Raw genomic sequence first — 11,716 nt, forward strand, 5'->3', positions numbered from 1 at the left:
ATGACAAAAATGACGTCACACAAGCACACGATTTGATCGCTTTATTATTATTTAAAAAATAAAACAATATTATAGCACAAAAAAAGTTTCAGATGTAAAGATTACTTTGAGGGTCTCTGGTTCTAACAATCTTTTGAAGGGCGTCTGAGCTTGGACAAGGATTCAACTGAGGGGAGAAAGAGAGGAACAAAAGATTAGAATTTTACAATAATGGCACTATCTGCGCATGTAGATTAGTGGTTCTCAAACTTTTTACACACAGTGTAGCAGTGAGTTCCCCATAAGGCAATTCATTAATCAAAATAATTAATTATTTAATTCACGCAAACCAATTAATCTCTGTTGCTAACCTAAACCGCAGCACCAAAGCTCTGTCTCTGAAGAATTCAAGTGTAGAGGTGTAGAAGTGCAACTAACCCTTATAGACTTTCCAAGTTTGGCGAGCGCCGGCTTGTAAGTCTCCATGGTGACCGAGTCGGCGCCGATGACATCACTGAAGCACTGGTAGACGACGGCGGAGATGCGGTGGACTTGGCAGTGGTTCAACACTAATTAAAGAGACAGTAGAGCATACCGTAAATAAATGATTCTCCTTCACTGGGCCGCAGCTCAAAGATTGGCGATACATTGAAGTTGAAGCATCATTTTGAGAAGGTATGGTTTCCTGATGGCGATACCTGCGGCTGGAAGTCCAGCGAGTATGTTGGGCTGCTCCAGGGCCGGGCACACAGGCGGCCCGCTGAAGACGGCGGTGTGGAGAGAGCGCAGGAAGGGCGCCGAGCTGCCGCAGAGGTAGTCTGCGCTGTTGTAGTCGGCCACGGAGCTGTCTGACAGGACTGTCACGTTCAGGTCTCTGTGCTGCAGGCAGTCCAACACCTGCAAGGAGTCAAGACACGACATTAAAATCTTCCACTCCGTGACAACGGGGCGCTCTAAGGCGGCCACGTCAGCGTGAAACCGCTGTCCACAGATGCTGGGTGTCACGTGGGACTTTGAAAAACAAACTATTACACTATTTAAAAAAATAATAATAAATAGAATACCTTTTCTGCCCACTGGAATTGCTGATCTTCTGCAACGTAACAAGTCAACTGACATATCAGAACCTAGAAAAGGAAAAAGACAAGCCATTTTTATCACTATTATTAATAATAACATGGTCTAATTGAAGCGTGAACTGAGGAAGAATAGCTACAGGGTGAACCAGTTTCACAACCAGACACACACTCACATTCAGCAGAATCTATGACTGGCAACCTTTAATTTATTTTACACAAAGTAATCAACAGGAAAACACATATCACAGCTTTCCATGTGCATTCCAAAGCAGCAGGTGGCGCTATGGTCCCTAAACATGAGGAAACGGTAGCCAATCAGAAGCCTCGTGAATTTCATCCACACAAAAAAAAAGTAGCAGCTGATGTCTCACTCACTGTCGGCTCGTCCCTGTGTCGGTAGAAGACGCACGCCGACTGCTCGGCGCGTCCCGCCCGGCTCCTCTCGTTCCACACGGACGCATGTCCCACCGCGTCCCACTTTTCGGAGGCGAGAACGTACACTGATAGAAACCCTGGAGGAGAGACGAGACGCCGGCATTCAAGTCTGCGTGGGTGGGGAGCTAATTCCTGTTTGTGTTGTTTGGACGTGTTTGCTTACTGGAGGCGTTGTGTCCGACAGCGAGGATGAAATGAGAGCATGGCAGCTTATCTCCGGATTCCAGGGCATCACACACCTCAGGACCCCAATGGAGATGAACCTCCCTGATTAAAAGATGGAACAGACTTGGAAAAATAATGTACAAAAATGTCAAAGCTCAACAATAGGTTCAACTGCACAATCTTAAAAAGGGACAGAACTTAAAAATAAATGAACACGAAGGAATACGTCATTCTACCAGGCTTGGTCTGGTGAGTGACGTGGGTGTCAATGAATGAGAGTAGATGTACAGTTGGCTGTTGTGAGCTCAGGTTAGCCACTATGTATACTGTTTGGTGCCAATGACTTGGGTGCTTGGCTGGCTGAAGTTCCAGAGCAAAAGCACGATCATGTCAAAGTCAAAACAAGGCAAGCAGAGCTGCAGCGTGGCAATCTGCAATTCAAATTAATTAACATATAAGATCAATACTGAAATTATCCAGTGTGGCTTTACGTCAGGTAAGCAGAGCTGCATTACATTTTGCAGGCTGCACAGATTGACGTTAGCTTCTCGTGAGAAGCAATAATTTCACTACTGGGTTGCTGGCTAAATTGTGCTAACAAAAGCATGTCACAGATATACTAACGAGACACTTTGTTGGAACAGTTTTAAAATGTGTGTGTGTGTGTGTGTGTGGGGGGGGGGTGTCATAACTTGTCTCCTTGTTTGTGTTTTTGTACCAATGGTTTCTGCTTAATCATACTATCATCTCGCTAGCTAGCCTCATGTTTACCTCTTTTCCTCCAGTTCTTTGCGGATTTGGGCGTCTTCTTCGTCCTCGTCGAGCTCCTCTTCGTTCTCGTCTTCCTCCACAGCCCGGGAGTAGACGGACACAACTTCGCCGAAAAACGTGGCCATTATCCAGCGAAAAGTTCGGTTAAAGAAAAAGATTGATTTAGCTATAGTGCCGGAGAGGAAGTACTTCCGGTTGGCCTCCGTAAGTACGGATCTTTTCAAAATAAAACGTGTATTAGAGTAAAAATTACATTCGATTTTTTTTTCTGTTATAATTTTAATGTTTAATGACAAGTCGCTTTATGTAGTGTTTTTTTAAAATTGCATTTTATATCTAGATTTAGCTTTTGACTTAACGAACTACTGAGAACAAACAAACCTATTCCTAGTCATGATGATGAGCCTGAAATTAAAGATTTTATCTGTCACAATCAACAGATAATACTGAATAAAGTACTGTTACCACGTTGTTATTAGTACCACTAGTGGTATGCACAAAAAATATTTAATTAAAATACAAATAAAAATGTAAATTTTAACATATGGATGGAACATGCAATATAAACAAAATGCTTGCAGTATGCACGCATGCCGTTTTTGTTGTTTTTTAATTCAGCACAGTATTTATTTTTTACTTTCAATGTACAAAAAAAATACAGTACAGTTCAGTTGTAAGTACAGTGATGTAGAATACATTTTGATTTAATTATTCTGAATGCTGTCCATGTTCGGAATCATCAGTCATTCCCTACTCAATATTTATAACATTTGGCTTTAAGCAGACTGTATTTTACAAAATTAACACAAAGCCCTTAAAGTCCAACTATTTCTTATCCTTATGTAGATAGAATACATTTGTATACAAACAAAGTTGACAGGCGTGTATTCTTTTTTATTTATTTAGTAAAATTAAGACATAACTGTTATACACGGGCAGAAGTAGAAAATAAAAAGGATCCACTCTCACGCTGTAAAATTAAATGTCCCGACACATTCAGACTCCTTTCCATCATTCTGAACCTGAGGAAATGTGTCCTGCAAAGTGTCATTGTCCTGTTGGATGGATTTTGTGCATCCGCTCACAGCGGTTTGGGCATGTTGGTCACCTCCTCCAGACATTCATTGTACGCCTCTTGATAATCTTCGTGAGGTTTGATCATGATCACGCAAGTGGGCCTCTTGGAGCCAGTGGACGCACCCAAGTCCTGCAGAGACGGCCACACATTAGTCATGAAGCTTCTTGATGGGCTGGGGGACGCTCGAGTGAAAGAGAAGATGCTGTACAGAATTGTGAGGAGCAACTAACCACTTTGGAAGGGACGTAGGCATACGGCAGGTTATTGTCCTCACACATGATCGGCAGGTGGCAGTAGACTTCGATGGGCAGCGTGTCGCCGGCTAACAACACGATGCTGCACACAAAACAAAACAAGAAGAATCCAAAGATATTTTATACTGCCACTTTTCCATGATTCAAGCAAAGTGAATGAATTCCATGGTATCTTAACTTTAGTGACCAACTTACGAATATTTTGCGATGTTTTTTGTCAACAGATTGTGAACATTTCTTCAAATAAGAAGAGCATTCTGTATTTAACCAAAAGTACCGCCCCTGGGTGACTGAGGGGGGAAAAAAACAAACAAAAAACTTTACGTCGTAAGACGGCGCATCATTAAATCGGCACATTTTTGGGAGGAAAAAAAATTGTTTAAACCATTTTGAAAAATCCATGTGGGTGGAGTCAAACGTTTAATTCCATCCGACGTGGCGGCATGCCTCGAACTGCACTCTGCACCCAGGGATACTTGGGCTGATCAGCCATAGACGGCGCTGCTGGATAGTATATAAAAAAAATAAAATAAAAGCGCAAACAAACCGGCTTACTTTATTAATAGGGGGAAAAAAAGTAGGCTTCTTGGCACTACCACACGTAAAAGTCCATGGCATCAAATACGTTGATGGCCAAACGAAAATGTGCTGCATAGGCATAACAAAAACAAAGAGGAGCCACTACGGGGCCATTATTGTAGCAAAATTACTTACATTTTTATCAGTTAAGGATACAAATTGTTTTTACATATTTAGGTCTCGAAATACGCATTTGTAAATAGTTTTGCTACAATAATGGCTCCTGGCGCCACCTTGTGGCGCAGCGCCATACTGCGGATTGTTACATGTGATGCATGAAACTTTTTAATGCTTCATATTCTAATTATGGGCTGCAACCTATTTGTTAATGGATTAATTGATTTACGAGATTGGGAACGTAGTAAATCAATGTACCACTATATAGTTTACATGAGGAGGACAACCGACCACGACTTACCCTTTCTCCCCCTTTCCAATGAACTTCTGAACTTCTTTCACTCCTCTGCGAATTTTCTTCGCCTTGGAGGCTGAAAAGACAGCCGACATTTTACAACACATAATTGGAAACAGGAAATAAATAGACTACTTATCATGCGCTTATCTACAAAGTCATGCTAAAATGCATTATTTAATAAAACGTCGTGGCGTTTCGAATTAGACATGAAATAAATAATATTGCAGGTTCAATGTTCAACTTTACCCTTTTTGACGCATTTGTAGAGTTTCTTGCTGAGCTTCCTGGTGGCTAGTGGCTGCGCGATGGCGTTCAAGTTGGCGACCAACTCTTCGTATGTCTTATCAGTTTTCTCTTTCCCGCTGGCCGTCGGGGTCTCCTCGGCGGCGTCCGCCTTTTCCTTCTTCAACTTCGTCATGTCTGATTTCTAAAATAAATAACCGATCGTTTTTATTTAACTAATGAGACCGATTTGAGCTTTGCTAACTGTGTGGGAAACGAGCAAAACACGTGTGCTTGGGCTTCTCCTTCTGAAACGGAACTAGACGTAGAGCAGCACAGCGCCTCCAACTGGATCGGAGAGTAACCACAACAACAATAGATAACCAAAATGATGTGTACGGTCAGGACCTTATGCATATTAATGAGAACGTGACGTCAGTTGAGAACAACCCTATTAAAATTGACTTTTTTTGCGGGAAAGTAACAGATTGGTAAAAAAAAAAAAAAGAAGAAAAAGCAGCGTGATTAAATTAAACTTAATTTACCCTCATTGTTCAGATAGAATGTGTGGCTAAATTATTAACACATTTTCATTCAATTATTCAAATGTGTTTAATCACTCTCAAATTTTAATGTGCAATAGGATGATTACATACGTATCCATGGATTTTTACTGTACTGTAATGTCCTCACATGTGGGAAAGGAGAGTCACAATGAACAGTAAAACACAATGCGTAGACTTACAGTGTCGCTGTCACATTCTGCCCTAGCAGACCCCGCCCCTTAAAGGCACATGCATGTACACAGACACTACAATAAGTACAGAATTTTCCATACATGCCTCAAACACATTTACAAAAGTTTATTTTAATACATTTAAAATTGTGTGGTAGGGGTAGATCCCGGTAAAAAAAGCTTTTTAAATAATGAAATGGAATGTTTTGCTGAAGCCTGCCAGTCGAGCGAGGACGCCACACGCGACGACAATGCGGAGGCCGTGAGAGCATCAGGGTAAATAGTCATATTCATCTGTGTCCATCTGGTAGATGTTGTCCATGGCTGCAGCTTGGTGGTGGAGGTGCAGAGACGACGACGTGGAGCTGAAGCTCACCGAAGGGACGCTCGAAAGCTGCTGATGACTGCAAGACATATTCAACAGCGGTAAATGTGTTGATTCGACAACCGGGTGGAAGTGTACGATTCACAAAATGTGAAGAAGAAAATGGGCGGTGGTGCAATCATTTGTCATAGACCGGATAGCATGGACGACTAAGTCAGTCACATTTGAACGTTTTAGGAAAACAATTTAAAAAAACACACACACACACGCACAATTCTTAGCAAGCTAATTGAAAGTTTTTATTGATTTGGTAATAGTAAGTTAAAAATGTCTAATCAGGCTTATTTTTAATTTAATAAACAACGTAATTATATTTTTTTGTGTGGAAAGCACGTCTTTTATTACTGCAAATGCGAGTGGGGCCGCATTGTAAAGAAAAACGATGCGCAGTGAGAACAAAATTGTCATTTTGTGAGATTAAAGTATATTTTCGAGATAAAAATCGATATATTAGGACAATAAAGTTGAGTATTTTCAAGAGAAAGTTGTATATATTGAAGAAAAAAAGCTAAAAAGTAATATGAGAATGAGATAAAGAGTCAATTGATTTTTTTTAGACTAAAGTTGTAATATTACAAGATTATAGTCATATTCTCAAGATAAGAAAAATCCTTAAATTTTTTAGCCATGTTTTTTTGAGAATAGATTGATTTTTTTAAATTAACGTCACAATATTAGTAAAGTTATAATTTTTCCGAAAAAGTAGCATCTTTTTAAATTTCTAGTTTTACGAATAAAGGTGTATAATAAAACATTTACATTTATTATATTAACAATCACAATTTTGTGAGTATTAAATTGGACATTTTTGAGAAACAAGGCGAGATTAAAAAACATTTACAGGAATAAAGCAGGACAAGACAAAAGTTGGATTTTTTTTTTTTTTTGATCAAAATGATGGTATTACAATAAAATCATACATTTTCACGTGCACTCTGTGACTTCTGCCACGGGACAATTGGCCTTGACCCTTTGACTTGCCTGGAGGGCAAAAACAAATCCAAACAATTCTGTTTATCGATGGAGCTGTTTTTGCCTACGAGCTCAAATTTCAATTCGGTTCTACAGTACAAGTAATGCAGCATCTAATGAGTTTATTTTTTTATTTTTTTAATGACATATAAGGAATTACATGAACTCATTCACCACCATTGACGACTATAGAAGTCAAAGATCTATTTGGACCGGGCTGGCAGTGAATGAGTTAAGAAAGAATTGACCATTTGTAACATTTTTGCAATAAAAAAAAAAAAGTCAGTTTCTCTGTTTTGTCACACCAAATATGACTTTTAAGTTGACTCAGTCCAACTTAAGTGAGGCTGTTTGAAGCAGATATCTCAACAAAGCGATTTCCCATCAACCAGAGCTAAAAGAAGTGTGAGAAAAAGGTTAAGTGTCCTCTTTTTGACAAAAACCGCTAAGTGGTTTTCTCTTTTTGCCCTGGCTGAGTTCCTTAGAGCTCTTTACAGCCTACGAAGTGACTGACTCATCTTTGCCGGTCTGATATGTCATTTTCATACGTCACTTCAGGGATGCAGCGCTTCGAAAGCGTTCTTACAACAATACAACAGCACGTCAAAAGAACAAATGTGGTTTGCCACAGCGTCAAAACTTACATTTTGGTAATGCGTTGCCGTCTTCTGACTGCAGCAAAAAAAAAAAGGAAAAAAAAAAAAAGGTTAAGTCATGATTTGAAGTATTCAATTTTAGGTTACATTTCATTATTATTGCCTCTTTCATGCAAAGTTATGGAATGAAAGGTCGAGGTTTACGAGAATGACTTTTCACAAAATAAAATAAAATGAGAACAGAGTTGTAAATTATTTGGAAAATATTGGTTGGATATATTTTTTTTAATAGTCATAATTTATAGAGGATAAAGATGTAAGTTGGAATTTTTATTGGAATACTGCAAAGTCAGATATTTTACAAGCATAAAATCATAAGCAAATTTTACATGAAAAAGTTGCATATTAAAAAAAGGTCAATACTAAAGTTGGATGCTTAAGAATAAAAAGCACAGTCCCATTATAATAATACTAAGAGAAGCATATTTTCCAAATTAAAATAATAATTTTGCTAGAATGATGTCAGATCGTCTTCTTCTTTTAAATATGAAGTCATCATTTTAGGTGAAAAAAATTTCCAGTTTTTTTTTTTAATTAAATAAAACGTCATAAAATGCATTTTCAAAGTCATGCTTTTACAAGTTTAAAGTTGTATATTTTTAAGATTTAAATGAAATAAAACGTCATAAAATGCATTTTCAAAGTCATGCTTTTACAAGTTTAAAGTTGTATATTTTTAAGATGAAAAGTCAAAATTATCCAAGGATAAAGTTGCTTCTTATCAATAAAAAGTGTATTCCAGAGATTAAAGTGAGAATTAGTCAGATCATTTTAGAGATATAAAATGGAAATTCTACGGGAAAAAATTGTACCTGTATATTTTCAAAAAAGATTTCTGAAACAAGGAAGTTTTGCCAAGACGAACAAACATGGGCAAACAAATAAGAAAGAGACAAAAAAGTTTTCTTCTTCTTCTTTACCGATGATGGCGATGATGACGGCGCCAACGAGGATCAGCCCGAAGATGACGCCAATCGCAACCATTGATCCTGTGATGCTGTGCTTCTATATGAGAAAACAAAATGAACATTTAATCACAGAAACAGCTGACAAACATTAAAAAAAAAATAGTATGAAGCAGCTTCACAGGATGAACGTTGAGTTTCTTGACACGTGATATGTTGCGTCAAATCCAAAAGGTAAGCAGAGCTGCAAAGTGTTGTTTTTAAAAAAAAAAATAAGTTTCTCAATGCTTGGCCTATTTTGACGCGTCACAGCCAAGTTTTTAAGGTGCATGGCAACTGTTTTAAATTGTCATTTTTTTTAATCATACATCTCTTTGAAATAAATAGCGGTGTTCCTCAAGGTTCTGTCGTTTGCCCCCTATAGTTAAATACATACACACATATATACATACAGTAAATATCTGACCTCAAGTTTGGTTTTGATGCCGTTTAAGGAGGAGGAATTTTGGAGGCCTTCCGAGGAGGTCATCTGGACTGAAAACAAAAAAAGAAGAAGTAAAAGTGAACCATTTTAGCCCAGCTGCGTCAGCTTTTCATATTTATATTTGCATACAAATATTACATTTTCATACACATTTGCCGCTCACTTCAACAACAATCCAGAGTGGGTTTTAATAAAAGTTTATTGACTGAAAGGAGCTGCGATTTTGTGTGTTAGTCGCACCTGCTTTACTGGTGGTGGCAATGCTTTTCGTAGACACGTCTGTCTTTAAAGTTGTAGTTTGAGGGGCTGAAATAGAAACAAATCTTTATATAGCATATTTAAGAAATGTATTATAGCAGCAGCCAATGTAACGCTTGTGCTTCAGTTGCCCTAAATGAACAGTACTTGTCATGTTTACAGTTACTTCATGGTTGCTATTCCAGTATGTAAAAGCCCTTTATGCAATTTTATTAATTCTATGTTTTTCATAATAAAAAACTATGGGAGATAACACAAATTATGATCTATCAATTTCTTGAAAATACTTTTACAACAAAAAAAAATTGTCAATTTTTGGAGAAGAATGCAATGTTACAATAAGAAATTGTTTTAGGAAAAAACAAGAAAAAGAAAAAAAGTGATAATAATCCTACCTAGCTTAATGCTAACATACAAAGCAAATCGCCCTATAGACAAAACTAGCATCAATGTTGCAGTAATTTGAATACAAACATACATACATAAAACAATATGTATGCTAATAGATTCTTTATCTTCTGCAAAAAACAACTAACTTTACTGCATTTTTTTGGGGACAGTTTCCTTCCATTTCCTCATCAAATCCACGTGTAGCTTGTCTGTATGTACTATAAGGCTCCCTGGTGGCTAAAGCGCACACCAGAAGACAATTTACAGGTGCATCACCTGTGTAGTGGTTCACACGTTTCTCACCGTCCATTATGATCAGCTCGATGGAGTGTTTCTCATCATTAAAGAGACCGGGGACCTCCACCCGGCAGCTGTACTCTCCGGCGTCCTGCTTCTTCGCGTCCAGGATGGTCAACGAAACGTCGCCGCCCTCCAGTCGGCCCAGCATCTTGTACCTGCCACTTTCTTCCGTCACGTGGTCACCGTCGGTTGCGGCGATCTGGCTACCGCAGCCAAATCTCGGCATAGCTCCCAGGCTCCAGCAGGCCGACAAAACTCCGTGTTTGGCGATGTCATACGTGCATGTCAAAGTGACGCTCTGACCCACGACGCCCTCCACCAATGAGGAGCCGGACTCACAGGCTGAAGCACAGGAAAACTGATTTAGCTGTCACCTATTCGCTGTTTTTGCAATCAATAATCAATAAAGCTTTGGCGTTATTTGTTGGTATATTTGTCATTTCGTTTTTGACATTCACTTATTTGTCTAACAAAAAAAACAAACAGAACAATAAAATACATTAAAGTTCACTTAAAACGTATTTAGCTAGTTAGCTGAAACAAGTTTTGCTCTGACCAACCAATCAGAGGATGGAAATCATCGATCGCCAGCTTGCTGGCCCCGTGAGGACGAATTTGAAATCTGATTGGTTAAAACAGTCCAATTGCTAATGGAGTTCAGTTAAATGAGTCAGAACTGATTCTGAAGGTAAGTGGGCAGAATAGACGTGGCATGGCAACACATAGAGGTTGAAATCTGATTGGACAAAATAAATGTAATGTCCATATGCACGCACTGGAAGCAGTGCAGCCAAAGGAAACATGATAAAACAATTTAAATGAACAAATATTATAATGTATGTTTTCATGTAGGCCAGTAATTATGATAGTACACAACAAAGAAGTTTTTGCAATAAAGTCGTTCTCATTAAAGCAAAAATACCTGCAAGGAGGCAACATAGGAGCACCATGCTGAAGCGTGTCCTCATCTTCATGCGTTGCAGGCGATAATCATCTTCATCATCATCATCATCATCATCAACCCCGTCCAGCCCAAGATCAAGATGAGTGTGCAGATGAGAAGTCTCGACTCGTGTGTCTATTTTCTTTTTTTAAATTCTGAACTCGAGAATCAGCATGTGCGCGCATGACTTCCCTTCTGTGGCTCAATTAGTTTCCTGTGCAACAAAGGCGACTCGGTTTCACTTCCTGATGGTCGTGCTGCGCTACATTAATTTAAAAAAAAAAAAAAAAAAAACACTTTTCCTCTTTACTTGGTTAAAAGTAGTTTTTTTTTCTAAAACAACAAAATTTCTCAGTTCACTATTAATATTGTACTAATTCATAATTAATTAATGTATGGATTTATTCATTAATATTTTATATCTTGTCTCTCAAGTGATCCAGTTTAAAAAAGGGAAACTGAAAAATAAATTAAAAAAAACAAAACAAAAAAACATTATATATATATATATATATATATATATATGTGTGTGTGTGTGTGTGTGTGTGTGTGTGTGTTAAAGAAAATAAACCAAACTGGAAAAAAAAACCTCTTTACAATAAATAAATAAACAAACAAATAATAATAAAAAAATAAATAAATAAAGTGGAAAAAGAAGAAAGGAGATCTTGGTCTTCCTAACAGTAAAAACAAAACAACAAAAAACACCC

The 11,716-nt window shown here is 38.1% G+C and overlaps 3 protein-coding genes across 4 annotated transcripts; all 3 read right to left on the bottom strand.

The window, feature by feature from the left end:
• Positions 1-26: 26 nt before the first annotated feature.
• On the bottom strand, positions 27-2,623 carry psmg1 (proteasome (prosome, macropain) assembly chaperone 1). Its single transcript, XM_077547552.1, has 7 exons — positions 2,430-2,623; positions 1,657-1,760; positions 1,434-1,570; positions 1,044-1,106; positions 678-876; positions 418-548; positions 27-166 (listed from the first exon to the last, which is right to left on the bottom strand). The coding sequence occupies exons 1-7, from the start codon at positions 2,552-2,554 to the stop codon at positions 89-91; spliced, it is 837 nt and encodes a 278-aa protein (XP_077403678.1). The 5' UTR covers positions 2,555-2,623; the 3' UTR covers positions 27-88.
• Positions 2,624-3,022: 399 nt separating this feature from the next.
• Positions 3,023-5,338, bottom strand: nhp2 (NHP2 ribonucleoprotein homolog (yeast)). Its single transcript, XM_077546724.1, has 4 exons — positions 5,002-5,338; positions 4,759-4,828; positions 3,738-3,843; positions 3,023-3,636 (listed from the first exon to the last, which is right to left on the bottom strand). The coding sequence occupies exons 1-4, from the start codon at positions 5,171-5,173 to the stop codon at positions 3,511-3,513; spliced, it is 474 nt and encodes a 157-aa protein (XP_077402850.1). The 5' UTR covers positions 5,174-5,338; the 3' UTR covers positions 3,023-3,510.
• A 246-nt stretch (positions 5,339-5,584) lies between these two features.
• LOC144036217 (hepatitis A virus cellular receptor 1 homolog) lies at positions 5,585-11,673 on the bottom strand. 2 transcript variants are annotated; one of them, XM_077546675.1, is made up of 7 exons: positions 10,986-11,673; positions 10,067-10,405; positions 9,356-9,421; positions 9,098-9,165; positions 8,647-8,731; positions 7,715-7,742; positions 5,585-6,117 (listed from the first exon to the last, which is right to left on the bottom strand). In XM_077546675.1, the coding sequence occupies exons 1-7, from the start codon at positions 11,035-11,037 to the stop codon at positions 5,985-5,987; spliced, it is 771 nt and encodes a 256-aa protein (XP_077402801.1). In that variant the 5' UTR covers positions 11,038-11,673; the 3' UTR covers positions 5,585-5,984. The 2 variants fall into 2 exon arrangements, with proteins under 2 accessions (XP_077402801.1, XP_077402802.1); XM_077546676.1 differs by lacking the exon at positions 7,715-7,742.
• Between the last annotated feature and the right edge of the window lie 43 nt (positions 11,674-11,716).

Source organism: Vanacampus margaritifer, chromosome 16 (assembly GCF_051991255.1).
Source record: "Vanacampus margaritifer isolate UIUO_Vmar chromosome 16, RoL_Vmar_1.0, whole genome shotgun sequence".
Classification (NCBI taxonomy): domain Eukaryota; kingdom Metazoa; phylum Chordata; class Actinopteri; order Syngnathiformes; family Syngnathidae; genus Vanacampus; species Vanacampus margaritifer.

Coding starts and splice junctions, on each gene's coding strand:
- nhp2 (XM_077546724.1), bottom strand. CDS start 5,173: ATGACGAAGTTGAAGAAGGAAAAGGCGGACGCCGCCGAGGAGACCCCG. Junction 4,829..5,001: donor CTACAAATGCGTCAAAAAGG/GTAAAGTTGAAC, acceptor CTGTCTTTTCAG/CCTCCAAGGCGAAGAAAATT. Junction 3,844..4,758: donor ATTGGAAAGGGGGAGAAAGG/GTAAGTCGTGGT, acceptor TTTTGTGTGCAG/CATCGTGTTGTTAGCCGGCG.
- LOC144036217 (XM_077546675.1), bottom strand. CDS start 11,037: ATGAAGATGAGGACACGCTTCAGCATGGTGCTCCTATGTTGCCTCCTT. Junction 9,422..10,066: donor CGAGCTGATCATAATGGACG/GTGAGAAACGTG, acceptor TTTCTATTTCAG/CCCCTCAAACTACAACTTTA. Junction 7,743..8,646: donor CGTCATCATCGCCATCATCG/GTAAAGAAGAAG, acceptor TTTTTGCTGCAG/TCAGAAGACGGCAACGCATT.
- psmg1 (XM_077547552.1), bottom strand. CDS start 2,554: ATGGCCACGTTTTTCGGCGAAGTTGTGTCCGTCTACTCCCGGGCTGTG. Junction 877..1,043: donor AATTCCAGTGGGCAGAAAAG/GTATTCTATTTA, acceptor GACTCCTTGCAG/GTGTTGGACTGCCTGCAGCA. Junction 167..417: donor AACTTGGAAAGTCTATAAGG/GTTAGTTGCACT, acceptor TTCTCCCCTCAG/TTGAATCCTTGTCCAAGCTC.